The 27,372-nt window shown below is 49.0% G+C and overlaps 2 protein-coding genes across 13 annotated transcripts; both read left to right on the forward strand.

Annotated features, from left to right (window-relative positions):
- The first annotated feature begins 14 nt into the window (after positions 1-14).
- Positions 15-7,827, forward strand: LOC133500673 (guanine nucleotide-binding protein G(I)/G(S)/G(T) subunit beta-3-like). 2 transcript variants are annotated; one of them, XM_061819684.1, is made up of 9 exons: positions 15-1,009; positions 3,224-3,349; positions 3,447-3,592; positions 3,694-3,757; positions 3,830-3,986; positions 4,107-4,173; positions 4,263-4,464; positions 5,477-5,693; positions 6,891-7,827. In XM_061819684.1, the coding sequence occupies exons 2-9, from the start codon at positions 3,281-3,283 to the stop codon at positions 6,995-6,997; spliced, it is 1,029 nt and encodes a 342-aa protein (XP_061675668.1). In that variant the 5' UTR covers positions 15-1,009; positions 3,224-3,280; the 3' UTR covers positions 6,998-7,827. The 2 variants fall into 2 exon arrangements, with proteins under 2 accessions (XP_061675668.1, XP_061675676.1); XM_061819692.1 differs by lacking the exon at positions 15-1,009 and having other exon boundaries at positions 2,293-3,349.
- Positions 7,828-8,416: 589 nt separating this feature from the next.
- Positions 8,417-27,362, forward strand: LOC133500684 (CCR4-NOT transcription complex subunit 3-like). 11 transcript variants are annotated; one of them, XR_009795013.1, is made up of 19 exons: positions 8,419-8,593; positions 9,614-9,676; positions 11,060-11,127; positions 11,206-11,280; positions 11,352-11,441; positions 12,549-12,677; positions 12,765-12,860; positions 13,457-13,585; positions 13,659-13,970; positions 14,042-14,098; positions 14,430-15,304; positions 15,507-15,642; positions 15,820-15,901; positions 16,058-16,244; positions 17,070-17,202; positions 17,560-17,685; positions 21,257-21,466; positions 23,125-23,463; positions 26,425-27,362. XR_009795013.1 is itself a non-coding variant. In XM_061819715.1 (18 exons), exons 2-18 carry the CDS (start codon positions 9,652-9,654, stop codon positions 19,934-19,936), a joined length of 2,697 nt encoding a protein of 898 aa, XP_061675699.1. In that variant the 5' UTR covers positions 8,420-8,593; positions 9,614-9,651; the 3' UTR covers positions 19,937-20,257. The 11 variants fall into 11 exon arrangements, 10 of the variants coding, with proteins under 10 accessions (XP_061675690.1, XP_061675727.1, XP_061675736.1 ...); XM_061819715.1 differs by lacking the exons at positions 21,257-21,466; positions 23,125-23,463; positions 26,425-27,362 and adding an exon at positions 19,691-20,257 and having other exon boundaries at positions 8,420-8,593; positions 11,203-11,280; positions 13,659-13,749; positions 13,822-13,970; XM_061819724.1 differs by lacking the exons at positions 21,257-21,466; positions 23,125-23,463; positions 26,425-27,362 and adding an exon at positions 19,691-20,257 and having other exon boundaries at positions 8,420-8,593; positions 13,659-13,749; positions 13,822-13,970.
- Positions 27,363-27,372: the final 10 nt, after the last annotated feature.

Consider the following 27,372-nt stretch of genomic DNA (forward strand, 5'->3'; position numbering starts at 1 on the left):
TTCCCCAATCCCGAACGGCAATAAAGTGACCTTTTATTTATCGGGCGATAAGTCAACTGTAGGATTTATCAAATACTACCCGATCAATATATCAAGATTTCTTATAACCTGTACTGTATTTGGAAGAACTGAAAACTAGTTCTGGAACACGACCGGTCCCCATTTAAACGGCTCTGCGCCGTGGCTCAGACACATTTATCGGGTTTGCGGAATTCTGGTCTCCGTTGAGTCCTGATCCACTTGGGCGTGACGCACGTTTACACCCCCCCCCCCCTCCCCCATACCACCACCGCCCCGCCCCTCTCTTAAGTCCCTAACGAGATTGGTCGTTCCCGGATATCCCATTAGACGCCGATTAAGCGAGCTCAGCTCGTTAGCGGTAACCAACCAAACACACACTGGCCGCCGGTGGGGGGATTTGAGACCCTGCGGAAGAACCAAATATTTTCGACAGGGTTCGTCAGGCTGCACGAGATGACAAATGGAAACGTTGACTCGTTCCGATGTGAATGGGTGATGGTCCCCGGGGAGCGGGGTACCAAAGTCAGCGGGGCTGAACTCCGGCTCTCCCTAATGGGGACCAAGTCCCTTGGTCTCCTTCTTCGGTTTTCCACGGAGCAGACCTGATTGGTCTTCCACTTTCCTGGCCGCTCATCCTCTCACATTTCACGGCCACCTGTCCCCTTTCACCTCCTCCCACGCCGTCATCGGTCGACCTCATAACCTGATTCCAACCCCCCCCCCCCTCATCCCCGACCTGCCAATCGGTTTACCCTCCTCGCCGCACTCCCTCTCGCCTCGCTCCTTCTCTCTATTTCCATCTTTGAGCTTTATCCCTTCATCTCTGATCTCCTTCATCCCCTGCAATCCTCACCGGCGCGAGGAGAGGCAGGGAGGAGCTGCGCACCAGCGAGCAGTCGGCGGGGGAGCGCGTCCGAGAGCAGCCGAGCAGAACTCGCATCCCGGGATCGGGAAGTGGCCGCGGAAGGAACAGACGTGAGAAGCAAAGGTGAGCGTTCCTCCGGCTGCTAGGAATTTCTGACCTCGGAAAATCTTTAGGAGTCCTGCGTAGTTTTGGTCTTCGTGAGTTCCGAAGACACACGTGCAGGGTTCTTCGAATTTCCCGACATTTTATCGTGTCCCGTATTAGCTCGCTTGCCGGGTTCTTGTTTCCTGTGAAGACAAACTTTAGATTCTTTGGGCTTTTTCGCACGGACATCCGGGAATCTCAATCTCCTGAGCGGGATTCTGTGGGTCTTGACAAATTTTGCCAAGTCCTTTTTTCCCAAATTCAGATTTTGTGTCTTCACCTTGAGGATGTTCCTCCGTCGTCCTGATCCCAGTCGGGGTAAAGAGCAGCCGGTAATCGGATGACGGGGTATTTGAGCTATAAAGCTTTCTGCAAAAGATCTCCCGAGGGATTTACCAAGGCACCTTCAACACGTCGGTCTCCGCCCCTCCCGTTTTTACCGTACGTCGCTCAGTCGCCCGAGCTCTCCGGGATTCACGCTTGCGTTCCTCCCGTCACCACGTGGCTTAGAAAGATCAGGAAACAAATGAAAATTTCGGCAAAGGCGCGACAAAGTTTGGCTCGGTGAGATACGTTCCTGACGAGGGATCGTTGAAAGCTAATTTGCATTCGCAACTAGCTCGTAAGCTCGCAGCACACCTCGAATAAGTCTAAGGTCAGGATCCTGTTGCTTGGAACTGGAAGATCATTTAACGAGTCTCCTCGTCGCTATATGTGGCAGACATATTTCAAAAGTACATTTTCATTCCTTACCAGATGCTTCCAGGTTGTTACAAGACACGAGAACCATCTCGGAATCCAGTAAAAGCAAGTTTGAGTCTCTTTCAGAGGCAAAAACTGAAATAAATTCTACTCGCGGGAGATGTCAGTTTTTGGCTTTTGGGAGAAATTAATTCATGGCAAGATAAGGTTAAACCATCCCGGTTAGGGTTTGATGTACCTGTCACTGTCCTCTGCCGGTACTTTGTCATCATCAGAACTCGAAAGGTATTAGGCGGGATTACCTCTCTGTCAGGTACCATTCTAATCTTTCACGTTCGAAGGTGTTCCGGGTCAGCGGATCCAGGCCACCGCTGACGTGATCCCTGCGCCATCTCGTACTGGGCCGGCGTTCCGACCGATTCTGATCTGCAGAATTCTGCTTCTGACTTTCACTTTGACTTTGAGTCGCCACGACTTGGAATCCAGTCAACTCCAGTCATTGAGTCAAGACTTGAGACTCCTCTTTGACCTTAAGCTTGAAAGCTCAGGACTTGGACTGTATTGATTACATAAAAAAGGTCACTTGGTACTGACCCTGACTCGGAACTTGTTCAAGACCTGAGACTTGCCCAAGTATGACTTGATCCAGTGCTCGTCTTGAGTTTTTATGAATCAGAGGAAGAATCTGTTTCACAGGCCCCAAGCATACCTTAAATTTGCTCATGCTTTGGGCCGGTTCTGACTCGATCCCGTCTCCGATCTCAAGTCAAGTCCCCAAATGAAGGCAGTCTGACCTCTAGTCTGCGGTCTGATCTACTGTTAATTGTATAAAAAATATACCTCACCATGTCCCCAGTCAAGTCTTTTAATTTTTCTTGTCAAGTCATCAAAACAGTGACTGGAGTGGACTCGAGTCCAATTCGACACGACTCAACTCCCCATCGCTTCGCCAAAGTGAGAAGCAGAATCCTGCCGATCGGAATCTGTCAAAACACAGCACTGGATCAGTCCCCTTCGAAGTCCACCCCCCCCCCCCCCACTCCCCCTCCTCCAACAACACCAATATGTCGCGGATAAATAAATGGCCGCAAATACGACACCGACAATTGGAGGCGACTTGATCCTTTTACTGGACCCACCGCCAGAAATATTTCTCAGAAGCCGCACCCGTTCTGGAGCCGTCTGTGAACGATCAAAACAGGGGGTGGGAGGTAGGCCCGTTCGAGGAACTTTAAGCGTAAACATGATTTTGTCAGACTCTTATCAAAATGTTCTCATTCTATTGGTTTACATGAGTTCATTCCACTGTAAAATTCTTCCAGCATACTTCCGAATAGCGTCTCCCAGTTTTTGTGACCGTGAGTTGACTCGGGTACAAGTCCGGCGCTTGAGAGAACCTGACTCGACCCGGCCGAGACAAAATGACACAAAAGTGACTGGATCCCATCTCTGCTTCATGTCCCGTCTCTTCTTCTCTTGATTTTGTCGCAGTTCCACTTGTTACCCCCCCCCCGCCCCCCCAACTAACGTCCCTTAGCGACTGTCGCCATGGCTGCTGAGAAAGCAGAGATCGATGCATTGAAAAAAGAGTGCGACGGGCTGCGTGCCAAGATCGAGGTGAGGTTCTGATCATAACAAAAAAAAAAAAAAAAAATCAAAATAAAAGCAACAGCTGCGACGTTTGGGCCGACTCTCCCTCTTCTTCCCGTTCCAGGCGGCGCGCAAGGCCGTCAACGACACCACCATGGCGTCGGCGGCGGGCAGCGTGGCCTCGGTGGGTCGCGTTCAGCTCAAGCAGAGGAAGACGCTCAAAGGTCACCTGGCCAAAATCTACGCCATGCACTGGTCAGCCGACTCCAGGTGAGCTCCGTGCTGACACTTTTCCAAGTTTGTTTTGTTTGCGCTCAAGCGCTAGCCGGCGCAACTTTTGAGCACGCGCCGTCTTGCGTTTGCCCCGACAGGCAAATGGTGAGCGCGTCTCAGGATGGCAAACTCCTGGTGTGGGACACCTTCACGGGGAACAAGGTGGATTTCCGCAGATTTGCTGCAGACCAAGAGATCTCGCGTACGCGGCTTTTGCAATATTTGTTCTTCCAGCTGGTGGCCGTGCCGCTGAAGTCGGCCTGGGTGATGAGCGTAGCCTTCGCGCCCTCCGGCAACCTGGTGGCCAGCGGCGGTCTGGACAACATGTGCACCGTCTACAACATCAAAGCCGCCAGTCCCAAGACCTTGAGGGAACTGGACGCCCACACAGGTGACAAACGCCACGTGGCCAACTCACGATCGCCTCAAACGGACGATTCCGCAGTGGATCTGAACGTAACATCCGATGCAGCGAGCGGTGGAGCTAACTCGTTTGTTTCCGGTTGCCCAGGTTACCTGTCCTGCTGCCGCTTCCTCAGCGACACGGAGATCCTCACAGCCTCCGGGGACACCACCTGGTCAGCGCCCGGCGCCTTCCAAACATCCCCGCCTCAACCCCTTCCCCCCCTTAACGTCGCGTTCTGCGCTCCGTCTTCCCGCTCGCCAGCTGCCTGTGGGACCTGGAGACGGGCAAGCAGAAGATCGTGTTCACCAACCACATCGGCGACTGCATGTCTTTGGCGCTGTCCCCCGACATGAACATGTTCATCTCGGGGGCCTGCGACTCCCTGGCCAAGCTGTGGGACGTCCGGGAAGGCGCCTGCAAGCAGACCTTCATCGGACACACCAGCGACATCAACGCCATCGCTGTGAGACGGCACACACTCTGCATCGTAGGGGCTCAGACCTGGCGCTAATAGCGAGCGACCGCTCAACCACCCGCACGTTTTCGGTATTACCTTTTGAAGCTAGCTTAAACCAGCGGTCCTCGGACGTTCTACACCAAGTACCGTCTCGTTTTTACTGAACACTTGGCCCTACGATGATACTCTGATCTGAATATTGCTCAGGATGGGTGGTACTTGGGGTTCTTAGTACTTTTTCATGGGGTACAAGGTTGAAAGGGCTGGACACCCACTTTTCTAACGTTGATAGACTATATACTGTTTCTTAATGCTAACATATTACGTAAAACTCCTTCGATCAGCTAACTGAAATTAGCATCGAGGTTATTGTCATCGTAAACCTTTAAAAAAATGCTACTTTAGCACACATGGAGGAGCAACACACGTAAACAGCAATCGACAATCCACCCATCCGTCCATTATCTACCGCTTTTCCGGGTCGGTTCGCGGGGGAAGTAGCTTCCGCAGGGGTACCCAGACTTCCCTTTCCCCGGCCACTTCTTCCAGGTCTTCCGGAGGGATCCCGAGGTGTTCCCAAGCTCGCTCAGAGACTTAGTCTCTCCAGTGTGTCCTGGGTCGTCCTCGGGGTCTCTTTCCGGTGGGACGTGCCTGGAACAATACCTCACCAGGGAGTAGTCTGGAAGGCATCCGAATCAGATACCCCAATCGGCAATCCTCAAAAATATATTTTCTTTGCTCTGTGGCAACAGAAAATGTTACTGTTACTACCGTCGTTAATTTTACAGTCGCTCTTCAACTACAGCTCAGTGCTGCCTGGCGTGTTGTGGCACAACATGGTACTACACCCAAAAACTTCAAAATTTAAGAGTGGCCTGTAGGCCGTAGAAGATGATTTTTGCAGGGCCAGTAACAATGGACTGCCCGAGCACCGCGTACCGATCATTTGACATCAGCCGCCAATCATTGGCTCGACATCAGCGACCAATCATTGGCTCTCCCAATCCCCCGCCTTCAGTTCTTCCAGAGCGGCAACGCCATCATCACGGGCTCGGACGACTGCAGCTGCAAGATGTACGACCTGCGCGCCGACCAGGAAGTGATCTGCTACCAGGACGGCAGCCTGAACGCCGGCGTCACGTCCCTGGCGCTGTCCAACTCGGGCCGCCTCATCTTCGCCGGCTACGACGACTTCAACTGCCACATTTGGGATTCCCTCAAGGGGGAGAAAGTCGGTGAGCGAACGTGGGCAGGCGGGACCGAGTCGCGTATGTGGTCTCAAGTCCGAACTGTGAAGTTTCGAGCGAGGGCAATCAAGTCCTCCGTTCTTGCTCGGTCAGAACCAACAAATTCCCTCTAATTTTTGGCGCGTCTGAGCCAACGCGCTAAGGCCGTGAGCGCCCCCTTTGACCACTGTGAGCAACATCAGACGCACTGTGGTCAGATCAGTGTCATCCAATGAAGTCACATGACTCGTTAAATCAGAACATTTTTAAGAACAATTTTGTGTTTTTGCAAAAGTACACTTAAAATACAGAATTAGCTTTTTGGGCAATGTATTGTCTGTGCTTTCATCCTCAATCAGGCTGTGCCGATGTGGAATTTTAATATTATCCACCATCTCATCCTGCACTTTCTACTTTGGCTTCAGACCAGACCAAAATCTCATCCAGTTTCCCCATTTTTTCTTCTTCTATTATTCACATACCCCGGTGTTTGTAATTATGAGTGTACCGCTTTAAAATGGAGGCGGGTGGTGTCAAGTAAAGTAGGAAATAGTACTGTGGCCCGGTATGCCTGAGCAGCAGTATTTAAAAAAAACATTTTTTTTTAAAATTACAGATAACACGTCAGGCTGTAGTTCACTGCGCTGAGACTGTGCGACAAATGCGCAAATGCGCAATTACGCAGCTTAGCGGTAGCATTGGTCACAGCATATATTTGCAATTTTGACACTTTGCGCTTTGTGTCTTTATTTTTTTTTCACCAAATATTTTATAAATGTAATATTTTAAATATATATTATTTTTATATTTTTCTCGTAATATTAACATTTAAAAAAAAAAAAAAACATTTCTCCATTCTTGCAAGGTTAATTTCCAAACAGGATTATGAATAGTTTTGTAACAAAGTTTGTTTTTTCTGGTCACGGACCCCCAACAGGGGTATTGTGATAGTACCAGGAAGTATCGACCCGCTGCGCAACTCTGCTTACTCGGTGAGCTTCCTTTTTTCAGGGAACTATCCTCTCATTGTTTTGATTGTTCGGAGCGTTCCAAGAATGGGGAGCGGCTTGTGAGGAGTACTTGGGACTTTGTGTAAATATAAAAATACATACATATTTATATATCAGGTGACCTCGAATCGTCTCTATCGGTCGGTCCACGCCGCATTCTGATGAGTTCTCGATCGCGCCTCTCCTCCCCGTCCAGGTGTTCTGTCCGGCCACGACAACCGCGTGAGCTGCACCGGCGTTCCCGAGGACGGCATGGGCGTCTGCACGGGATCGTGGGACAGCTTCCTCAAACTGTGGAACTGAAGAGCGCCCCCCGGGGGCCGGAAACCCCGTCGGGAGAGGGAAAACAGAAAGGCTAGATGTTGTTTTCGGGAGGTTTCGCCACGTCCGTCTCTTACTCTTTCCCTCCCTCTATCCCTTTCTTTCTGTCTTTCTCCCTTGTCCTTATCCATCTATGCAAAAAATAATCATAATAATTTGTGGGGACGGCAAGAAGAGGGTCACCAAGTGTCCCCCCATTCTACCAGCAACGAAGATTGTCTTCAAACCTAGCGCGCTATCCTCCACCCGTACGAGCGCAGAAAATGCACGCCCTTCAACACGCTAACATGATTTGACGAGTTTCAAACGCCGATAATGAAGTCAAGAAATGGCCGAACAGAGTGTAGGAATGCAGACGTGTTTTTACCACGACAGGTTTTGTCAAAACAAGACTTGCACTTGTCTGTACATAGCGTGTACTAGATGCATTTATTTCTATATAATAGTATCAAACGTTAGCTGTCTTTTACGCGTGTGCAGTTCCTCTGTAAAAAAAAAAAAAAAGAAAAGCTTTATAATAAATGTAGAGTTCTGCATTAATGGCAGTAATGTGTGTGAGAGAATAATGTTCAATTTTGTTCACGTCTTTTCTCGTAAACATAAACTGCAGAACTTCTCCAGGCCTCTTGGTGGCACTGTGGCGCTAGTAAGTAGGCCCAGAGGGGCAAAACAGGGTCAACTTCATTTCTGTAATATTGTACTTTCACAACAACCAGAGATGTACATAAAACATAAAATATCAATAATTGTAATGATAATTCAATCATGAATGACTTTTTAAAAAAACTCATTAAAATATATCATAACAGCCTTTATGTTGGCATTTTACATACACTGCTTACAGGCCTATTTAAAGTATTGATCAACCCATTACACATCTATTTACATCTAATTGCATCATAAACATTCAATTATTTAAACTTGGGTGTTACTGAGTGTTTGATTAAAGTTACGAAGGCTTTAAAACTGTTACTGGGACAGCCACGTACACAAATGTTAAGCTAAAGCTAGCCAGCCTGCTATTACATGTAATCAATTTGTGTTTTTTTTTTAATTCCCTCTCGCAAAAAAAAAGAAATTTTGAATGACAAAATTTGGATTCGTGATCAGTTATTATATGTGAGTGTCGTAATTATTGCATTAATTAATTGCGTTACACAATAATTCCATTTGTAAGCGGGACGTTCAATTTTATAGCTTGACACGATTAATGGCGGTCGGAGCAACTCCGATTACTGTTCTGTACACGAAATCATAGAATTTAACCTTTCACCTTTTCACAGTGTCCAATCACACTTCAAGTCGGGTTGAGGGTCCTATGGGCTTCTAAATGACAGCCAGGTTTTCACCAATGGGAGGGCGGACGGGCTTGGAGGCAAGCAATCACAAGCTGAAGGGGCGGGACTTACCGCCACCAGCCATCTGAGAAGGAGGAGCGTTCCCGGTAGCCATCTTGGATGTGCGGGCTGATTATTGTTTGGCGACGACTACTGACAGTTTGGGGGGCAAACTTAAGTTTCCAAACATTGACCAATGCGGGGATGCCGAGGAACGGAATCGTCGCACGGACACCTCCAGGTAAATTGCTCGCGGGAGCCCTTGGAGCGCTGCGTTTGTGTCGCGCCTTCTCCCGTGTCCAAATTGGGTCGAGCATCCAATCCGCGAACGCCGTGAGGGCATTCTCAACATCACCCGTCACCATTTTCATTTTCATATTTGCTATTACGACGAGCGCCTGTCCTCTCTGATTCCCGCGTGTAATGGACGCCAGCTACTTAAAGTGCAACTTTATTGTAGTAAAACTGCTTGACAACATCTCAATTCATTCATCTCCTAATTAGCTCCCGAGTTCTCTTTGACACACTTCAAACTCGCCTTAACTAGAAGCAGTTCGCCCCAGGTTCCGGTCCAACTTGGTTTGTCCAGCATTTGCACCGTCCACCGAAGTGACACACTCATATAATTTATTCAAAAGTAAATAAATCCGTACACCTTGGCTGGGTGATGTTTAAAAACTCGTGAAGAGGAGACCTTGGTTCCAACAGCAAAGGCACCCCTCTGAGCTTCATATTATTATTATTATTATTGTTATTATTATTATTATTATTATTCTGGGCACAGTCAGGACGCAGAAGGACGAAGACGCGCTCATGGAGGTTGGGTGGGGATGAGAGGATTTCCCGCTCAAAGAGCAGAATCAAATCATTTTCAAAGCGCACCGGCGGACGGTGCGTTCAAATGTACGTGCTTGTCAGTTCCAAGACGTTTTGTACCACCACCACTACAGAAGTTTGGCGCCCGACAACGGGACGGGCTATGTTACAAAGTGGCGCCTCGAAAGAATGTGCTTGAGCTCCCCTCGGCCGGATTAGAATACCTTTTCAACAAAGCTCCCGAAGCCCGAGGTCACGGGTCGGAGCGACGGGAGCAGCGTTTCGTCCTTCTAGCGGTCGCTATAAATCGCTGACGCAGATGGATTGATATGGCGAGAGGTGGTCTATTTGTTCATATTTAGCGCAGTTGCGTCCCAGGTCTGTTTCGACATGTCGGCGTCTCGTCCGAGTCCACTTCGTGGTCCGCTTTGTCTCTTGTGCGCAGTGAAGGACGATGTGAAGACGGCGTCGTAATCGTCAGTCATGGCCGACAAAAGGAAGCTGCAAGGTGAGCTGTGCGTGAGAGTGCATTTGTGTCACATTTGGAATATTTTTGCTGTAGTTATCATCATTGATTCAATCCCGGCCCCACTTGTGTGGAGTTTGCCCGTGCCTGGCGTGGGCACTCCGGTTTCCTCCCATGCGACACCTTAAATTGCTCGTAGGTGCGATTGGTGGTTTGTCTCCATGTGGCCTGCGATTGGCTGGCGACCACTTCAGGGTGTACCCCGCCTCCTGCCCACTGACAGCTGGGATAGGCTCCAGCATTCCCTGCGGCCCTCGTGAGGATAAGCGGCAAAGAAAATTGATGGATGGATGTATATGTTTCACTGTACTGTATTGAAGGTGGACACCATCCATCCACAATACGCCCCCCCCACTTTTTGAGTTCGATGACCCCAAACCAAACTTTGTCATAAAACAATTCATAACCCTGTTTAGAAATTAACCTTACAAGAATAAAGAAATATTTTTTAAAAATATATTAATACTACAAAAAAAATATTTTATATATATATATATATTAAATATCCAAAATATTTTTAGAAAAAGAAGACACAAAAAACAATGCGTCCTCCACCCTTTTTGGGGTTCGGTGACCGCAAACTCTCTTCTAAAACAATTCATAATCCTGTTTAGAAATTAACCTTGCAAGAATGAATAAGTCTTGTTTTTAAAAATATTAATCTTATGAGGAAAAATATACAAATAATATCTCTCTCTATATAAAATATTTTGGAAAAAAAGACACTAAGCACAAGGTGTCCATCCATCCATCCACAATACGCCCCCCCCCCCCCTTTTGTGGTTCGGTGACCCCAAACCAAACTTTGTTCCTAAACAATAATTCATAATCCTGTTTAGAAATTAACCTTGCAAGAATGAAGAAATATTTTTAAAATATGAATATTACAAGAAAAATATAAAAAAATATTTAAAAATAGAAAAGTTCTATATTTAATATAAAAAATATTTTGAAAAAAAGACACTAAGCACAAAGTGTCCATCCATCCATCCATCCATTCTCTTAGCCGCTTATCCTCACTAGGGTCGCTGGAAGTGCTGGAGCCCATCCCAGCTGTCAACGGGCAGGAGGCGGGGTTACACCCTGAACTGGTCGCCAGCCAATCGCAGGGCTCATGGAGACAAACCACCAATCATACTCACAATTTAGAGTGTCCAATTAATGTCGCATGTTTTTGGGATGTGGGAGGAAACCGGAGCGCCCCACCCGGGGAAAACCCACGCCAGGCACTGGTGGGATGGAACCCAGGTCCTCAGAACCGCGAGGCCAACGCTTTCCAGCTGATCCACCGTGCGAGGACTTCCTCCTCGGAGGTAAACCGGCGGCTCACGTGACGACCGTTCTCGTCCGGTGGCGTTCGTGCAGGTGAAATCGAAAGATGTCTGAAGAAAGTAGCGGAAGGAGTGGAGCAGTTTGAAGACATCTGGCAAAAGGTGAGGAACTATTTCGTCACCGTCTGCTTCCGTGCACGTTCCGACTTGGACGCGGCTCGCGGGTGTGTCTTCAAGCAGCTTCACAATGCGGCCAACGCCAACCAGAAGGAGAAGTCCGAAGCCGACCTTAAGAAGGAGATCAAGAAGCTGCAGGTGAGTCGTCGGACCCAAACCCGAGGACAGAATGGCGCCTCTCTCTTAACGCCCGGCCTCTCCCTCCTCAGCGACTTCGGGACCAGATCAAGACGTGGTTGGCGTCCAGCGAGATCAAAGACAAGCGGCAGCTGGCGGAGAACCGCAAGCTCGTCGAAACGGTCAGTCAGGAGCCGAGAAAGACCCGACGGGACGTGGAAAAACTGTTGAGCTCTGGATGAAAATCCACAATTCCGAGACCACTATCGCGTAGCGTCGCCTTAAGGAAACCCAAAGGAAGACTCGGTTGCCGAGTTACCCAAATAAGAGGTATCGCGTGCTTGCTTCAAGCTCTGCAGTTGTCATTCCTGACTGAAGCCTGCTGAAAACTGACACAACAAAACACAAACATTGCGGAGTAAAACGGTTAATTGTTCAAACAAACCATATTCCATCTATCCATCCATTTTCCTTGCCGCTTATCCTCACGAAGGTCGCGGGAGTGCTGGAGCCTATCCGAGCTGTCAACGGGCAGGAGGCGGGGTGCACCCTGAACGGGTCGCCAGCCAATCGCAGGGCACGTCGAGACAAACTGCCGCACTCGCAATCACACCTTGGGGCAATTTAGCGTGTAGCATGTTTTGGGGATGTGGGAGAAGACCCACACAGGGAGGGCTGGGATCGAACCCACGTCCTCAGAACTCTGAGGCCAAAGCTTTCCAGATGATCCACCGTGCCGCCACAAACCATAATATTTCACCTAAAAAAGGGACTGCTTGCGTAATCCTGACAAATAAGGTAAAATGCCATAGATGGGCTAACGGAAATGAGCAAATATGATACGGCAATTGTGAACCTTCAAACAATTGCTTCTTTAACGCACACGCAGGAGCAACACGTACAAACAGAGCACACAGCAGTTTCCATCCATCCATTTTCTTTTGCCGCTTATCCTCACGAGGGTCGCGGGGAGTGCTGGAGTCTATCCCGGCTGTCAATGGGTGGTAGGCGGCGTACACCCTGAACCGCTTGCCAGCCAATCGCAGGGCACCACGCAGCAATATTTACAGGTATTTATTCTTCTTCAGGGCCTCACAGTTCTGAGTACCCGGGTTCGATCCCGGCCCCGCCTGTGTGGAGTTTGCGTGTTTTCCCCGTGCCTGCGTGGGTTTCCTCCGGGTTAGGGTTACACTAAATTGCCCCAAGGTGTGATTGTGACTGCACTGAAGACACCCAACTTGATATTCCGACGCAATTTTTCACAATTGGATTTTCTTTGGCGCCGGCAGCAAATGGAGCGTTTCAAGGCCGTGGAGCGAGAAACCAAGACCAAGGCGTACTCCAAAGAGGGTCTGGGTCTGGCCCAGAAAGTGGACCCGGCCCAGAAGGAGAAGGAGGACGTCGGCACGTGGTTGACGGTCAGTTTTTTTTTTTTTTTTTTTTCTTCTTTCGATGGCGTCTGTATGTTCGATTCCCCCACCCGACTCCATTTTGTCTTTCCCCAGAACACGATAGACACGCTCAACATGCAGGTGGACCAGTTTGAGAGCGAGGTGGAGTCCCTGTCGGTCCAGACCAGGAAAAAGAAAGCAGACAAGGAGGTCAGTCCTCTTCTCTTTTTCACCGCCGGAGGGATCGTCGCGTGACCCCGCGGGGGGTGGGGGGGGGACGATCCGGTTTCCCCGAATTCCCGTCGTGGGTGTTTGACTCCTAAATCCGTCAAAGGCAGCGAACGTATTAAACTGGGAAACTTTTTTTTTTTTTTAAAGTCACAGACACCACACCTTCCCTTCTTTTCCACCCATCCGGCTTCTTTTGCCGCTCATCCTCACGAGGGTCGCGGGGAGTGCCCGAGCCTATCACAGCTTTCAACGGGGCCGGAGGCGGGGTTACACCCTGAACTGGTCGGCAGCCAATCGCAGGGCACGTAGAGACAGGCAAACCAATCACACCTAGGGCCAGTTTAGAGTATCCAATTAATGTCGCACTTTTTTGGGATGTGGGAGGAAAACCAGAGTGCCCGGAGGAAACCCACGCAGGGACGAACTCCACACAGGCAGGGCCGGGATCGAACCCGGGTCCTCAGAACTGTGAGACCGGCGCTTTACCAGCTGATCCACTTTTCCCTCATCCTTCCTTTTTTTTTTTTTTTTTTTTTTTTTGATCCGTCTTCTCGTTCCGGCGCGTCCGCCCGCAGAAGCAGGACCGCATCGAGGACTTGAAGAACTTCATCGAGAAGCATCGCTTCCACATCCGGATGCTGGAGACCGTCCTGAGGATGTTGGACAACGACTCGGTGCAGGTGGACTCCGTCAGGAAGATCAAGGTCGGTTCCAGGCTCCCCCCCCATGGGGGTGTCTCCACTTTCATCGCCACCGCTTAGTTCTTTTCCGCCTCAGGATGACGTGGAGTACTACCTGGACTCGTCCCAGGATCCGGACTTCGAGGAGAACGAGTTCCTGTACGACGACCTCGACCTGGAGGACATTCGTAAGGAGACGTTCGCGTGGAAGAAGTTTCCGGGCCCTGACGCTGATCTCGTCGCTTGCTTCCTCGGTTCAGCCGCGTCGCTGGTGGCCTCCACCCCGCCCGGGCACTCCCACCCGGAGGACGAGATCTTCCAACACTCCGGCAGCACGCCCGCCTCCACGACCTCATCCTCGCCCGTCCCGCCCTCGCCCGTCCCGCCCTCGCCCGCCAACTGCACTGCGGTAAAGATTCAAAACGGCGCCGACTGGATAGCCGAGGTACACGTCAGAAACGATTGGTTCGTATTCTTCAGGAGAACTCGCAAGACGACAAGAAGCGAGGTCGCTCGACCGACGGGGAAGTCGGCCGGGTGAGTCCGGCTCCGATCCGAGCGCCGGCGCGTTTGCCGTCGACTTTTCACAAATGCGGTTTTTCCCCCGTGCCGAACTCATCTTCCGCTATTTGCTAAAAGTACGTCGAAGCGTTACGTCTCCACTGAGAGACTTCGGATCTGAGGAGGACTTTAGCCTGTGTTGCGATGGAGAGTCTTTGGCGTGTGTGTATGTTTTTTTTGGTATTCTGGTGTATTCCAGATCCCAAAAAAATTTACAACCTCGATCAATGGAAATCGAAGCAAAATGGAATCCGAGTCCTAATTTCCGTACAATCGTCGCAAATAAATCCCGTTGTTCACCTTTCAGTCTCCTGTGAAGGAAGGCAACCCCTCCCCCTCCTCCTCCTCCTCTTCAGCGCTGACTTCTTCCCGCTTGGTCTCCATGGCGACCATAGTTAGCGGCGGCCCGGCCAACGCGTCGCCCGGAAGCTACAGCGGAGCCACCCGGCAGCCGCCCTCCCAGGCGTCGCACCATCAGCAGGGCAAAGCCTCGGTCACCTCCTCCACGTCAGGGACGCCCGCGGCACAGACCGCCAAGTCTGCCGACACCCACCTTGCCCCGACTTCCTCGTCGCCCCCCAAAAGCGACGCCCCGGGATTCTTTGCGTCCGGTACGCCGTCGCCCGGCTCCAAAAGTCCGTCGCTAGGAAATAACGCCGCCTTGGCGAGCAGCATGAATGCCGGACTCGGCCTTTCGGGGATGCCGGCGTCCCTGAGCACCATGACCGGCCTTCTGTCCAGCTCCACCCCGGCGCCGTACGCCCGGGCCGCCGGGGCGTCAGTCGCGGTCGGCGGGCCCACATCCTCCGCAGGCGAACTGCCGGGCTTTGGGATTTTGGGTCAGACGTCCACCCCGTCGGGACTGCAGGGGTCCTCGGCGGTGGCGCAAAGTCAAACGGGAGTCGTCGGGAGCAACGGCGGCTCTGGATCCGCCGCCGGGCTCTCTGTGGGGGCGCCCGGCCGACAGAAGCAAAACGGACCCGGCAGCGAGCGCCTGATGTTTGACAACGTTGGAGATTCTTTCCCGCTCGGCAAAAAGGACACAAAGCAGATGTTTGTGTTTGGTGTTGCCGCAGGTTACAGCGCTGCGCTGACAGAGTTCGCCACAGACTCCTCCCCCAGCAGTGTCAGCCAATCACAAAGCTGGCAATCCTTGTCACTGACCTCAACAGCCAATCAGCTGTGAGTAGGACGCATCGACGCGTTCACTTCAATAGATTAAAGTGTGTCGAGTCACTAACGTCGGATGATCCGTATACCAACCACAATCGACAGTCTATACGGGTTGCGCCGTACGTAGAGTACAGACAGACTAACCCTAACCTCTTGAAAGTCTCTACAAAGATCAAAGCTAAAATTCATATTTTTGGGATGATTCTTTCAGTAAGGACCCAGCCCCCAGCTTACTGGCCTCCATCACGTTGTCGCCGTCGTCCTTCGGCGAGGGCAAGCCGGGGAACAGCGGCGCCGTTCTGCTCAACGGTCCGCTGTCCTACCCCTCGCCCTCAGACGGCAGCAAGGTGGGGACCTCTTTCGGTCCGCGTTCCGCTTCCTGTTGGAAGCAGTCCTCACGCGCCGAGTTACAGACGCTACACTCCTCGCGAACGTTCAGACATTAATACCGAACCAAATATTTCCTGAGCAACTAGACTTGCTTCCACAGTTCCAGTTCTTATCGCTTAATGTGTCGTCATCAGGCCCAGGAGTCCCTCAGCAGCCTGAAGTCCACGGCGGACCGAGCCGTGGACGGCGACGTGACGTCTCTGCACCTCAACACAGGTAACCCGCGTGCACTCGTAGGCGCGCAGGAGTAGGTTTACAAATTAGCGTGTGGTTTGGATTACGAATCAGTTTTTGAAGGTGTCAAACCAGGTCTAGGGTTTCAAATTGAACTGCTGCTGCTGCTGCTGCCGCCGGCGTATTGTGTCTGTTCAGAACCGTTCCCCATCGCGCCGCCCCCGTCGTCGAGCGCCCCGTCGTCCTCGGAGGCGAGCATCCCGCCCTCGCTGGGCGTGTGCCCCCTGGGGTCCTCGCCGCTGTCCAAGGAGCAGCTGTACCAGCGGGCCTTGGAGGAGGCCGTGTGGAGCCACATGCCGCACCCGTCCGACTCCGAGAGGATCAGGTCCGTCGCGCTACCCTCTCGCTCCCGAGGGGGCGGCGGCCGCCCTCCGCCCACTTCCTGTGCGTCGCGGTAGAGAAAAAATCTTTCTCGCAGGTCACACGGTGGTTCCGGTTTCCCTCAGAGGGCCATTATGACTGTGAAACAATACAAATATTGAACCGTTTATCATCATTAATTTATGATCTACTTTTCGAATCCAAAACCGAGGGTAATGTGTTTTTCGACTGTTCACGTTTGGTCACACAAAATTGCTTTGCAATATCTCAACTTTATCATTTATGACGCGTGACAATATGAAATTGAAATTGACGCTCCAGATTCGGCGTCGCGGGCCACGTCAAATCACGCGGCGGGCCCGAATCTGGCCCCCGGGCCCCGAGTTTGACACCGGGAGTCGGGATCGGAAATTGACATCATGAATTGGGCCTGCGGCGGCCCGCTGCTCCTCCGCGTTGACCCTTTTAATTATTTTATAAGGCTTGGCATAAAATGTCACCGCGTGACGTTGGGTCGCGACTGCGCTTTCAATTAGTGGCGTGCACACGCACACAAGGTTCAATTAGAGACCACAGAAGACTTGGTGAGCACAATGGGGGTGGGGGGGGGGGGGGTTGGGGGGGGGGGGTCCCTCAAGGGAACAATTGACATTTGAGAGCAAACACGCGCACCGTCGGCACGATTTTATGACCCAAAGTTTACGACGCCTCAATTGCGACGTCTGTTTTTATTTAATATGCGTTTCCGCACGGGCTCCGCAGCTATCGAATCCCTCGATTTATCCATTTATGTATTTGTTTGGGCGTGTTTTCGTTTGCCCCCTTGCAGGCAGTACTTGATGAGGAACCCGTGCCCCGCGCTGCCGTTCCACCACCGGGCGCCGCCGGCCCACTCGGACTCGCTGGACTTCTACCAGCGGCTCTCCACGGAGACGCTCTTCTTTATCTTCTACTACCTGGAGGTAGGAAGCAGAGATGGATGGATGGATGGATGGATAGATAGATAGATAGATAGATAGATTTTGTTTTCAGACTGTCCTCGAAGACAACCCCACATAGATAGATAGAAATGTGTTTTCAGACTGTCCCTGAACACAACCAGTCACATGGATGGATAGATCGATAGATGGCCACATGGGGGCAGTATAATACTGGGATAGAGATAGTTGATCACAATTTGAAGCAAAAATAACAATAAATCATCCGGACATTTGGTGTTTTTTTTTAAATAAAAAATATGGTGAGTAATCTTAGTGTGCTGTATGAGAATATGGTTAATATGGCGATGGTAAGGCATTATTGTTGTTTTTGCGGCGCAGGGCACGAAGGCTCAGTACCTGGCGGCCAAAGCGCTGAAGAAGCAGTCGTGGAGGTTCCACACCAAATACATGATGTGGTTCCAGAGGCACGAGGAGCCCAAAACCATCACGGACGACTTCGAGCAGGTCCGAACCCGCCCCCCGCCCCCGTCGCGTTCCGCGCGGCTTCCGTTTTACTGATACACGCACACACACACACACACACACACACAAAAAAAAAAAAGAAAACGGCGGTGACTTTATCCGAAACGAGAGAGATCAGATCCATTTTTGCCGGGAGTTGGACGGCGCTGACGCCGCGGCGCCCTCTCGCGTCTGCAGGGGGCGCCGCCCGGTTAACTGTTGGTGTCGCGGTCCTCAGGGTACGTACATTTACTTTGACTACGAGAAGTGGGGCCAGCGCAAGAAGGAGGGCTTCACCTTCGAGTATCGCCACCTGGAGGACCGCGACCTCCAGTGACCTCCTCCTCGCTTTCTTCGGGCTGGGATGCTTCACTTCCTCTTCTTTTTTTTTTTTTTTTTTCTTGCTACCGTCATGGATTTATTATTATCATTTTTTTGTTGTTGTTATTTTTCCCCCCTCTGTGAAATCTTCTACTCTTGTCTTGGAACACCAAAGATGATTGGCTCATCTCCTACACCCCCCCCCCCCCAAAAAAAAATAATTTCTTGTACAAGTAGGGCTGCACCGAAGGCTGAAACGGGCCTCGAGCTAAAAATCAAATTTTTTTTTTTACATTTTTTTAAAAACTTTTTTTCACGAGCATTTATTCCTTATCCTCCACATCCAAGTTAAGGTCCATGTACTAGTACACACGTTGTCCTCACTAGAAGACAATTAATTTCATATTCCTATCATTTTTCCTATAACTGCCTTCCTCACCTGTGCTTTTGCGCACTAGTAGCACAATTTACGCATACTAGTACGACCGATACAAAACTGCACCCTTCAAGTAGTGACATACTAGATGTTAACTAATTGATATTTTTGATGACACTAATAGTACTAGTAGCATCCAGTTTAACCATCCATTTTTTTTGCCGCTTATCCTCACGAGGGTCGCAGGGAGTGCAGGGGCCTATCCCGGCCGTCAACGGGCAGGAGGCGGGGTGCACCCTGAACCGGTCGCCAGCCAATCGCAGGGCGCATCGAGACAAACACTCGCACTCACAATCACCAATTTAGAGTGTCTAATTAATGCCAGGTAAACTAGTGTCATTTTTTTTTCATTTACTAGTAAAACAAAATCATTCTCCAAATATCTGAATTGTCTTATGAAGGCAAAACGCATGCTAGTTCACAACTGTGCTTGAAATACTACGAGTGGAGGTATTAACTAGTATGTGTATATATATATTTTTTTTTTACATCACGTCACTAGTAGTTTTACGCACTTGGTTTAGGTTTTGAATCACTAGCAATACGTAGTACTACTCGTGTACAGAAATGTTGTATGCTTGTGGGGAAAACAACACCGGTGAGACATCCCACCATTACTAGTAGTAGTAGGAGTAGTATCTACCACATTGGTGTCAAACTCAAGGCCCGGGGGGCCAGGTCTGGCCCGCTATATGATACTATGTGGCCCGCGAAGCCAAATCTAGAGTGTCAACTTCCGTTTTTATTTATAATAATTTGTATCAAAATTTCAAATGGTCATATATCATAAATGGCAGCACGGTGGATCAGTTGGTAAAGCGTTGGCCTCACAGTTCTAAGGTCCCGAGTTCAATCCCGGAAACACCTGTGTGGAGTTTGCATGTTCTCCTCGTGCATGTGTGGGTTTTCTCCTGGTGGGCAATCCGGTCCCCCCCCCCCCCCCACATCCCAAAAACATGCAAGATTAATTGGGCGCTCTAAATTGTCCATAGGTGTGACTGTGAGTGCGGCAGTTTGTCTCGATGTGCCCTGCGATTGACTGGCGACCAGTTCAGCGTGTACCCCTGCCTCCTCCCCCTTGTCAACTGCGATAGGCTCCGGCACTCCCCGCGATCCTCGTGTGGATAAGCAGCAAAGTGTGTATTAGAGTGTATTAGGACATGGTCCTTGTGCTGGTTTTCAAGAAAATGGAATAAATGCACAAATGACTTTGCATATTTTTTCCCCTCTTGTGCGTCTGCGACGTCGAAGGTGCAAACAAAGACAAAAGTTTGGAGGCCCCGGGAAGGTGCCAGGTGCCCACCGGGGCCCCCCCCCGCCCCATCCCGTCCGCCGTTTTCCTCCTCGTCTCAGGAAGTGTCTGATGGCTCAAATGAGGGAATAAACGCCAGCATTTTTTTATATATATCTTTATTTTTGATTTTTGTTCCTGCTCATTTGACTTTTTCAAACCGCCGCAGCTTATCCTCCGTTTGGAGCCGACCTAGAACATTTTGAGATTTTTTTTTAATGTATATTTTTTAGAGTCTCTATTTTTTCGGGGGTGGCCGTTTTAAACCTCAAGAGAGCTACCTGATGGACAAAGTTTTTTTTTTTTTATTTTTACTATTATCTTTTTAAGGACCAGTCGACGCACGACTTTTAAACTTGTTCCTGAGATTTTTTCATTTTATTTTATTTTTTTATGTGATCCGTGCAAAAAAAATGAAATATAAAAAGAAGGCTCGGAACAGCCTCTCATTGTCACGGCAACGCAGCTGAAGGGTACTTAATAAATGACATAATCGCCATAAAGGAGTGTAAAATATGAATAAAAAGAATTAACTTTCAACTAACTTGCTGTTCAGTTTTTGTGCAAGCTGAACGTTGCGCTTTACCGAGATCCGTCCCGCCCGCGTTTTTTCCGAGCGGGCGCCGCAAATTCCGTCGGACGAGGTTTTTTTCGTCATCCGCATTTCATCTCGCGTAGTCAACGTTGGTCCTACGAGTTCTCGGCTAATTCTTGACCGAGGAACCCGTGTTGAAGGACTGAATGAATATTACAATTTTTGAAAAAAAAAAATGTGAAGAGGTGGGCAGAATTGGAGCCAATCGGCGAGTAAGGATAAGCGGGCATATTTCAGCGTGACCCCCCCCCCACCACCACCACCACCACCACAATGCGCAGCACCCTGGAACAATTGGCCTCTCTCCCTCCCCCATTTGACGCCCATGCGTCTTGATGAGGATGAGGATGTTGTTCATGCTCACACCTGATCTTCATCCCATGTTGGCTACATCTGCAGGCGTAACCCCCCCCCCACCCTCCCCCCCCCCTCTCCGATGAGTAGCTCCAGGCTCCCGTTGGCCCACTTACCGAGGGGATGTGTTGATTCTTCTTCCTCAGCCCGACTGAACTGTGGGGGGGATTTCATTGTGGGGGGGGGGGGGGGTCCCATATGTTCTTGTTGTGCGGTTTGCCGCCATGTTGCTCGCCTTTTCTTCTTCTTCTTCCTTCCTCCCTTCCGGTTGAGTTAGCATCGCACGTGGCCGGCTTGCCAGATGTTTGCTCATTTTTAAAAAAATAAAAATTATTATTGTATATCTTTTTTTTTAATATTCTTAAAGCAAGAGTACACTTTTGACATGTTGACGGTCACCAAAGAGGTGATGTACCAACACTTGAATTAGTTTTAGGTGTGGAAAATTTATGTAAACAACACCCCAAAAAAAAAAAAACCCTAAATTGTGCTACTGCAATTTTTGTATAATAACTTCAAAGTATAATTTCATTGTATGATCGGCACCTTATAATCATGCTCACGTTTTCTTTTCAAGTGAAGACGAGCGTCGCACGTTACCCGGCGCCACCTTTCACGCCGGACCCTCCCGGGGGGCCGGTTGGATGGCGGGCGTTTCCACGGCAACAGCGGCGGCAGGACCGCCGGGGTCGCGCGTGGGCCGGCCTCCGCCTCTTCCTCCTTCCTTGGCACCGTCGGCCGGTTGCCATGGCGTCGATCGATGCTGCCGGGTACTCGCCGTGCGGAGGTAACAAAAATATTTGGTTGCTAGTACAGTACTTAGCTACTGTACTTTTTTTAATTTTACCACGGGGGGGATTGTGGCTCATTTTCAGGGGCGTCGGCGCCCCCTAACCTCTGATCCAAGAATGGCCCCCGGTGTGTCCATTATTAATTTATTAATGACTGCATGACCACTTTTTTTTACTTTGACTGCTACTTAAATTTATACTTTCTACTCTTCACTTTGGTTGATTACTTTTTTCCCCCCAAAAGCATAATTCATAAATCAATGTGTAAAAAAAAAAAAAAGTTAGTCTGCCTAATTAGCATATGTAATTGAATTCATTAAAATGAGAGCATTTAAAAATTTTGTTTTGAAATGATGTCGCCTTTAATGGATGTTTTGAAATGTCATAATTTTCCAAATATCATTTTAATTACAACAGAGAGTGATATCATCTCAAAATCATGTGACTTTAAATGTTTTTTTTTTCTCAAAATGTTTTTAAAATGAGGGCATTTTAAAATGCGATGTTGAAATCATATGACGTCTCCTCGGGCTAAAAACTTTGTTGCCATGACAACCGCTGCTTGTTGATATTCACATCAACTCCCAAAATGATGATCATAATTCTGTCAGGAGTGCGGTTTGCGATCCATCCAATCAAATGTTCACTTGATGTTACGATAAAATGAGTTTTAAAAATCACGGATTTTGGAATGCAATTTTGAAATTGTTGTTTTGAAACGACATTCCAAAAATTTTGCAGGATTGGAAATGTTAAATGCTTGTAAAATGACGTTGTTATTGTCATGTGCTTTTGAAGTAGTGTATATATGTTTTTTTTTTTTTTTTTTTTTTTTTTTTGCCGCTTTTGAAATGTCGCTCTTGAAATTGTGTCATTTCAAGATGATGTGATGTTGGAAAATATGAGTTTAATTTCATTTTTGACTTAAGCGGTGTGATTTTAGAATGATGTCGTTTTTTAAATGATGTGATTTCAAAACGATTTGATTTTGAAATGTTGCGATTTTGAAAAGATTTCACGTCGCAATGATGGTCATTTTGAAATTATCTGATTTTGAGGAGTCATTCAAACAACGTATGGCATTTTTTTTTTATTGAGAAGCGTTACAGTCATTTGGATTATTGTTTTTATTATTATTATTGAGTAACATTACAGTCCTTTCATCTTTGACTCCAGTATTTGGATTTTTTTTTTTTTTTTTTTTTAATTATTATGGTTCATTTTTCTGCCGAGGCGTTATCGGACAAACCTTCCTCGGGACGAGAGACAAACACAAACATCGGTAATCAACTCATCGGATGCCAGGCCGCCGTCGCCACGGTAACGGGAGACAGCGCTTTTGGAAAAAAATATGAACTCGTGCATCGCCGCGATGAAGACGGGATTCCGCCTCTTGACTTGTGCTGAACCCGACGCACGTGCGGATCGATCTGGCTGAGATTGATTTATTGAATAATCGCAGAAATAGCCAAAAGCCGCTATAATTTCATTAATTTTTCTTATTTTATTGTATTATTATTATTTTTGCCCAGTACAGTACAGTATTGGATTCCAATTTGAAATGAAATGAAATAATGTGACTCCCAGACAACTGTCAAGTTAACATCTTGTATTTTTCATTTCATATCCCCCCCCCCCCCCCCCCCCCCCCCAGGGGAGCAAAAACAAACCGGCGGCGGCCGCGGTCGGCGTCCCCCGTCCAATCGGCTCGCAGCGCGACGGGAGCTCGCGCCCCCATTGGCTGATTGGCGCCACTTCAAGAAGGCGAACGTGGGCAAAAAAAAAAAAAAAAAGAAGGGAAAAAGCAGCGAGGCAGCGGACTGGCGAGCGCCGCGACGACGACAAACGAGCAGAAGAGGAGCCGACCGGATTCTCACGCGTCCTCCGGCCTCTTTATTATTATTATTATTATTTTTTTTTTTAAATCTGCACGCGGAATGGACGTGGCGGCCTCGACGTGGTTTCTCCCACGCACCACGCTCCAACACGACAGGTGCGTATACGTACGTGTCCCTCTTTAATAACTGTCACTCCAATGTGACCCCCCCCCCCTTGCCCCTCCTTGCCCCCCCTCCCCACACACACTCTGCGGTGCTGTCTAGACGTAGCGTAGAACAATTTCAAAAAAAAAAAAAAAAATGAGGGTGAGGAGGGCGAATGTATTATTTTAATTGGGGTGGGGGGTGGGGGTGTTGTTGATGTGTGTGTGTGTGGGGGGGGGGCGATGGTGCTGCAGTGTTGGCGCCACACACACACACGCGCACGCACGCCTTTTTGGCACAATGCAACAAACCTCCATCTTGGAACAACGCTGCAGACGCGCGTGCGCACGTTCAATATCCGCGAAATGTGCACACGGTAATATCGCGCACGCGCGCGCACGCCGGCACGATGCCGCAACAGCTGCTGTGCGCGCGCGTGTCCGCCGGCGACGTGCACTTGAACTCGAACTCGTCGCGCTCTCACTGGGGGCCAACATGCGTGATGATGATGATGACGATGATGATGATGATGTCATGTTTACGTGCAAATCGTGTGGCTCCTCCAACCCGTTGGGCGACCACTCGTTTTGTCTCCGGCGGTTGGGTGGCGACCAATCAAGGGCACCTCCCCCCATCCCCCCTGCAACGCTAATGCGGATGAGGGCTCTGCTTAACGGACGGGTGTCTCTCTTTTCACGGCGTCATCATTCGAGGACGGATCTGATGATGTCATAAATGTGAGACGGTGTGAGATTATGTTAACTGCATATTTGCGCCATTCAAGTGCTCATTACCGATTATATACTGCAATAATGTGATATTCAATTGGCAAGTTTCATATATATAGAAATATATACTGTGTATATATATCTATATATATATATAAATTTGGTCAAATAGCAACTCTTAATCCAGTTTCTATTCTTTTATCTGGTTAAATGATTATGGTGCCCTGCTGGCACAAGTGTACACACCCTCTTGGAAATGAGGATGTTGCTTTGTTCAGAATGAACCAATCACATTCAAACGCGTATTTCAAATAAATTGCCCCTACGTGTGATTGGTTGTTTGTAGACACCTATGTGCCCTGCGATTGGCTGGCAACCAGTCGAGGGTGTACCCCGCCGCCTGCTCGCTGACAGCTGGGATAGGCTCCAGCACTCCCCGCGACCCTTGTGAGGATAAGTGGCTAAGAAAATGGATGGATGGATGGATGGATGGATTATGGTAAATATTACAAAAGCATGGGTGCAACCAACAGATGTTTTTCTTACATTGTTAAATTATTGATTGACACTAATAACTGAATTAATTGTACAGGATTTATTAAACATGAGTGTATTTTTTAACAATTTTTTTAAATCCATTAATGGTACATATTTGACATTTATCCTTTAATATTTCTTTGATTAATTTGGCTTGTTTTGTTTCTACTAAAGTTTGTTGATTAAAAATTTGATTTGTTTATTCATATATTAAATAATTAGGTAGTCCATAATTTTTTAGAATTGATTAATAATTGTTAATAACTTGCAATTTCAAACATTACTCATATTTCTGCGAGTCAAATTAACGTAAACATAAAATACGTTTAATGTGTTTCAAAAGTATTTTAGTTCTTGGTTTATCAGTTTCGTTAAAAATAGAAACAATTTATGATTTTGCTTATTTCACCTTCAATTTCATTTGCGGATGTCAAAAAGTCCGATGTGGTCCTCGAGCACAAAAGTTTGCACACCCCTGATTTCGAGAAGCTTTTCACGGGCTCGAGTGAGGACAGTGCTTACTTTTTATTTTTTATTTTATTCCTTCTTTCATTTCGCTCGTCATCACGCCGAGCGAGCGTTGGCGAGGACGATGATGGTGCGCTCATCTGATTTTTTTTTTTTTTTTGTGTGTATTTTTTTTTCTCTCTCTCTCTCTCTCGGCCCGCGTTCGCCCACGTCGGAGTCGAGTCAACGAGCGCCCGCCCACGCGCTGTGGGCGGGTCAAGTGCATTGTGGGAAACGCTGGGAAAGCCGCAGCCAAACTTCAAAAAAAGAAAGACCTGAATGCTTTTTTTTTTTTTTTTTTTAATTCTCTCGGTTCCAAAAGTCCAATTGGACCCAGAGGTCTTTTTTTTCCACACTTAACTTCTCCGAGCATGACTTTAAGGCCTTAAAAATGAAAAAAACTTTGTTCATATACACTCCAAATATGTCTTTGGATCGGGCGGCTAGCGGTTAGCATGCGTGCCTCACAAGTGCAGAGGTTCCGGGTTCAAATCTGGCCCTGCCTCTGCTTGTGCGGTACTCGGACTTCATCCTACTTCACAAAAAGCTTCAGAATGTGAATACACGTTTAGCTGCTGTATATGTACGCTGATAATATTTCATATCGACACAAACGTCAACAAATCAATTTTGTCCACGGGCATGCAACTGGCTATAGTTACCGTGGCAACACATCAAAAGGACGCTTAGCTCCCGCCGGACGTCGGTTTTTGTTTTGTTTTGGGTTTTTTTCCAAATGCGCGGAGGCCGAAATGATTCCCTCCACCATCTTCTTGTTCTTCCCTGCCGCGTAGCCACCGCGGCGCACGCCGGGAGGTTCGCGAAAGGTCAGCGCGCCATAAACGCTCGTCCATCGACGCGGCGCGGGCGGCGCGCGGGCACCCGCTCGCAAAAACGTTTGTTACGTGACCGAAAGTCGGCTGCAGAGTGGACTGCGGCAGCACCAGTAGGGCCAAGTAACAAATTACAAATACTGACGTACACGAGGATTGTACTTGAGTATCTGTGCTTTACTTCAGTGATTAATCAACATCTCATGAATTATCAAATGAAGTGAAAATGATTTTGTTTATCTTAATTCTACAGTTGGAGAAAATCAAGCTAAACGTTGCTCTTTACCCGCATTTGTTTCTGTCGACACTGCCCGCGTGGAAATGCCGTCGATCCGTTCCAAACGCGTTTTCTTGTGTTTTTCGGCAGCGTGAGGAGACGGTGGGACAACCCGTGAGCACCTTGGGAGGTTTTCCCCGATGTCTGAAACCAAACGCCGGTGCCAAAGTGACAAGCGCGTCAAGAAGAAGAAGCAAAGGAAGAAAAAAAAAAGCCGTCGCCTTCTCGCACGTCCTCCGCCGGAGCTCTCGCCCCTGCGCCGTGGCGTGATCCGGGCTCCCGAATCCCGACCGCGTCGCCCCTGACTCTCCTGCTTCCACGTCTTCTTCCACAGGTGGCGCTAGAGGACGCGCCGCCGGACAGCCGATCCCTTTACAACCACACCGCCGACCTCGCGTCCGTGTTGTTGCCGAAGCCATAGCCGCGCAGCCCCCCTCCCCGTCCCCCGCCGAGGCCGGACTCGTTTCTTCTGCCCCGAGCCGACGGATGAGTTCGGTCCCGTTCATGTCCGCTACGCGGGCGCGACGGCGCTGCCCCGCCCGAGCCGGGCCCGAGCCCTTCTTCTTCTTGGTTCTCTTCTGTTGTCTGGAGCTCAATTCGGAGCAGAGACGCTCCCGGCGCGAGGGCGACGTCCTTCGCGCGTAGGCCCCCGCCGCGCCGTCGCCCAAGTCGCCCGTTCCCACCCGGGCTTTTTTTTTATTTTTTTTTTTTTTAAATCACGCGTTTGCCTTCAGGCTCGTCCGGCTGCTCGTCATCTGGTTTGATTCCGAGGTCTCGTCGCCTTTTTTTGAAAAGTTTACACTTCACTGTTGATGTTTACACGCCATCTCCTGTCGGCCCGGCGACCATTTTGCGCTCCCCGCTCGGACCACCAAGAGTTTACATTTCGGGCGTCGCCTAGCAACAAGCTGCGTTTACACAAGGACGTGTTCCCGTTTACATTCAGGTGCCAGACCAAAATTTTCATACTTTGGAAGCTTTTTATAATTCATACTGCACAGGATTTTTTTTTTTTTTTTGGGGGGGGGGGGTGTGTAA

Source organism: Syngnathoides biaculeatus, chromosome 1, assembly GCF_019802595.1.
Source record: "Syngnathoides biaculeatus isolate LvHL_M chromosome 1, ASM1980259v1, whole genome shotgun sequence".
In the NCBI taxonomy this organism is placed as follows: domain Eukaryota; kingdom Metazoa; phylum Chordata; class Actinopteri; order Syngnathiformes; family Syngnathidae; genus Syngnathoides; species Syngnathoides biaculeatus.

Coding starts and splice junctions, on each gene's coding strand:
- LOC133500673 (XM_061819684.1), top strand. CDS start 3,281: ATGGCTGCTGAGAAAGCAGAGATCGATGCATTGAAAAAAGAGTGCGAC. Junction 3,350..3,446: donor GGCTGCGTGCCAAGATCGAG/GTGAGGTTCTGA, acceptor TTCCCGTTCCAG/GCGGCGCGCAAGGCCGTCAA. Junction 3,593..3,693: donor CACTGGTCAGCCGACTCCAG/GTGAGCTCCGTG, acceptor TTGCCCCGACAG/GCAAATGGTGAGCGCGTCTC.
- LOC133500684 (XM_061819706.1), top strand. CDS start 9,652: ATGGCCGACAAAAGGAAGCTGCAAG. Junction 11,442..12,548: donor ACCGCAAGCTCGTCGAAACG/GTCAGTCAGGAG, acceptor TGGCGCCGGCAG/CAAATGGAGCGTTTCAAGGC. Junction 12,861..13,456: donor AAAAGAAAGCAGACAAGGAG/GTCAGTCCTCTT, acceptor GTCCGCCCGCAG/AAGCAGGACCGCATCGAGGA.